At 47.0% G+C, this 3,899-nt stretch overlaps 1 protein-coding gene across 1 annotated transcript; it reads left to right on the forward strand.

Moving 5' to 3' along the window:
* Window positions 1-3,110: 3,110 nt before the first annotated feature.
* VSIG4 (V-set and immunoglobulin domain containing 4) lies at window positions 3,111-3,351 on the forward strand (the record flags this gene model as incomplete). Its single annotated transcript, XM_009697635.1, has 1 exon — window positions 3,111-3,351. A coding segment is annotated over exon 1 (241 nt), but the record flags the coding sequence as incomplete, so codon positions are not given.
* Between the last annotated feature and the right edge of the window lie 548 nt (window positions 3,352-3,899).

Below are 3,899 nucleotides of genomic sequence, written 5' to 3' on the forward strand. Positions count from 1 at the left end.
TTCTATGAAGAATAATAAAAAAGAGCACTAGTCAGAAAAGTCAAGAGAATGGTAAGAGAAGTGGGTGGGGACAGAAGCATATGAATTGGAACTGGAAGGATCCTGATAGTCTTTGTTCATCCTTCTCCCTTTACCTAAGTCAGCAGTGAAATGGACTCGTGATATTTCAGAAAGAGGATCCTAGATGACAAAGGACAGAAGAAAGGGAAGTGTTCTTCACTTGCATTCTGATCCCAGGAGCGTGGGGGTCTCACACAAAGTGCAGGGAAAGGAGGACAGACCTGCAGTTCTGGAAGAATGGGAGAAGCTGCGCGGATAGTGGTGTTTGCGATGGCTTTCATCAGCTGCAACGGTGAGTAAATGCTTCAATGCGTAAGAACAAAAATGAGAGTACTAAGAAGGTAGGGAAAATCTTTTGAATTATAGTGTCTTAATTTTAAAAAATTGACAAGTGTAGAAAGTCTTTAGTTTCTTGTATGAAAAATAGAGCCTGAGAATTCACAAGAGTCCCCTTGGTATCGGATACAACAAGGTGCTTTTAAGAATGGAGCAAACGGGGCACTATTGGGCAAAAGGTCACCTCCCATGCCCCAAAGCAGGAACGAAACAGGATCGTTCAGGACCCTTGGAGAGGACTTGCTCTGGTGTGTTAGCTTCTGACACAGTCTTTGAGAAGCTGGAATATGCATTCTTCTAGAATTTAATAATGCATCACTGTTCTGCTAGCATGGTCCTGGGAAGAAGAGGAGCTGTAATTGTGAGACTAGTTGCAGGCGCACACACGATTCCCCTTGGTCTCTCCAGATCTGCTAACTCTCTTGGTGTGTTAGGAGAGGTGATACTGGAATCTCTGCTTTAATTCATATGCCCATGAGGCATTCCCAGGGCACATACGACAATGACACCAGCAGAGGAAGGCTGTGGGAAACAGGGGAAAGGTGTTTTAACTAGTTGAAAGGTGTTTTAACTATACAGAAGCACAGAATTGCTCCTGACATTTAGAAAAACAACATATGTTCCCCATTTCATCATAAAAAAACCAGCGTTGCAGATTTCTGGGAGCTGCCTCTCAAGCGACTCATTGTGAGTGAGCGCAGCTGAACATAACCAGCGCCTTTCTGGGAAGCAGGGGAAAGGGGGAGCGGGATAAGGGCGTATGGGTAGAGGTGAGACAAGTCCAGCTAAATTCAGGTAATTTGCTACTTATAAGAGGCACTTCCCAGAGGAGCTGTGGTCTCAGTGGGCAGACAGCTGGAAAGATTGGGAGAATGAGCCAGCTACCACAAAATCTGCCCCCTCTTCTCCTGTGCCCACTTGAGTGCTTGGCAGGAGTTTATCTGGTTAAAACAGGTATAATCCAAGAAATCGAGGTCAGATCTGAAGTTCTCTAAGCCTAAAGCAAAAAGATTGGGTTTGATCCACCGTTCCTGTCCCAGGCCCAGTACTTCAGAGCAGATCCCTTAAAGGCTCCTGCCTGCATGGCACTTCCATGCCACCAGGACAGCTGGGGCTGGCAGGCTAGGCAGGAAGATGCTCAACCATTTTAGAAAATGGACGGAACATAAGAGTTCAATTTTTTTTGCCGTTATCGTGCATTATAGATAATACAAATCCCTCTGATCAGTCTTCTAATCTCTAACATAGCCCTTCAGGTTTTTGTCTGGTCCAGCTCTATTTCCCTCTGTTGGGAGAATTCACATTGTTTGTCTGGAAGACTATATCCCAGTTTAAAAAGTCTCACTGGGAGGAAATAATTCTTTTAAGAATGCTGTCTCAGGCATTTTTATTTGGCTGAGTTTCTCCCATTTCTTCCAATCAGCTCTCCTTTGGAGTCATCTCTGCTAATGTTGAAATTGGTCATATACAGAGTGCAGCTGCCCCGCAGGGAATCAGTGGATGCTAGCAGCTATTTCATGGCACACAATGCAAAACAATACTGGAGAGATGTTTAAACAAAATTGTGTCCAGATGAGTACAGTATTGAATAGCAAACATACTTGAACTTGAGTGCACCAAATGCCTTGAGGGTATTTCTGAGCCGCTTTCTAGATAGCTTCCACCCTTCTTAGTTTTTCTTGATGGGAGTTTGTGAAAAGAGGAAGAAGAGAAATGGAAAACCTTTAAAACCTGATAGATCAAAGAGTTGCATTTGATTGGGATGTGAGATTTGAAGAATGGAGCGGTGCCTGTCCTAAGTCGTCTGGTAAAGGAAAACCAAAGCTCCATGTCAGAAACAAGCTTCCAGCATGCTCAGCCCCAGCAGTCCCCTCCGCTGTCCCCGTGGACACAGATCCACACACGCTTGCCTTCCCCCAGCTGGCACCTCCTGTTAGCTCTGGGACAGGCTGTCGCACAGAGAAGTGCTTCTCCCCGCACAGCTATACTGCTGGGTCCTGTAAGCACCAGGGAAGTTGCACAAAAACATAATGACATTAATGAATGCAAACATCTTGCATTCATTATCAATTGCAGCGAAGCAGTAAACTTGCTTTGCTCATCCTTCTTCCCGTACAGAAGGTAGAAGTCCACATTGCAAGTGGTGTTGTCAGAGCATCCCGTGTCAGTGGGGGGAAGCGGTTGCTGTTTGACTCATCATGTGCAAGTGTAAGCAGAAAGCCAAGCAGGAGCGGTAGGGTGTAAAGGCTGGGGGTTGAGAGCGGGAATTAGAGATGCCCCTTCAGGTCTTGTGAAGGCTGTAGCTGTGATGTTGCCACCAGGAGCAGGATTTGTGCCTCTCTGTACCAAGAAGGAATTGACAACTGGCAAGTGTCCAGAGGGAAACAATAAAAATAGCCATGAGGTTGAAGCAACTGTTCACTTCCCTATGCTCAGTGAAGTGGGGACAGGCCCTAGTTTAGCTGGCTGTGGTCTACAGCACATTCAAGACGTGGCCGCATGCTGGCTTCCACTGCCTGGTGATTCCCGTCAATCCTAAGGACATTCTCCTCTTCTGCTCCATTCTTATTTCTTCCCTTCAACTCTTGTTCCCTGCAGCCCTCCTGGATCTGTCTGGTGTTCACCAGGTCAAGGGCACATGGATGGCATCCACCACTTTACCCTGTAACTACACACCCTCAGAAGGTTTCACACAGCAAACGCTCAGCTGGAGCATGGAGCGAGACCACAGCACCTCTACTATCTTTCGGAGGGACGACTCTGGTGACCACGTCTTGTTGTCTCAGTTCCGAGACCGGGTCAGCGTCCCAAAGCACAGCCCAGGGGACGTCTCACTTCTGATTGAGAACCTTGAAATCCCCGACAGCGGACACTACACCTGTCAAGTCATCTGGAGGTCTAAAAATAACAGCTTGATAACAAAGGAGGTGACCACTATGGTTAAAGTTGTCAAAGGTAAATCCAGCAATAAAGCCCTGCTCTTGTGTAGCCAGTCGAATCCACAGAGCATGTAGGAGCAGCAGCAGCTGGTGAGAAGAGTCTTTCACACCATACTGTCTAGCCATATCCAGGCTGGGTGTTGAGGCATCCTCCTCTCTTGCTGTGTTAGCCCTTCTTCTCCACTTGTGGTGGTGTAGGGATGGACTAGGGGAGGGGGATCAGTTAGTATACACCCCAATCGGGATGTACTGATGGGCTACTTGAACCCATGGTGCTTGAGATAACATCCAGATCTGGTTTCGGTTCTGTGCAGGTAGCCAGCATCTCTGTGATTCTTGTAGCAAGTGGGACAGCAAGTGGATGTTGTACTAGCCAAATGTGCCTTCTCCCCTTCCTGAGCATCCTCTGTGTGTCCTAGAAATAACTGTCTTTCTGCAAAGGGGGCACCTTTCCAACAGAGCAGGACTTGTTTGATATGGCAGTTGCAATGGTGGGATAGCAGGTGTAAACCTGGCTTTAGGCACAGGTGAACTGAGCTTAACCTGTGGAGATAGGCGATGTGA

This window comes from Cariama cristata, unplaced genomic scaffold, assembly GCF_000690535.1.
Source record: "Cariama cristata isolate BGI_N322 unplaced genomic scaffold, ASM69053v1 Scaffold45213, whole genome shotgun sequence".
In the NCBI taxonomy this organism is placed as follows: domain Eukaryota; kingdom Metazoa; phylum Chordata; class Aves; order Cariamiformes; family Cariamidae; genus Cariama; species Cariama cristata.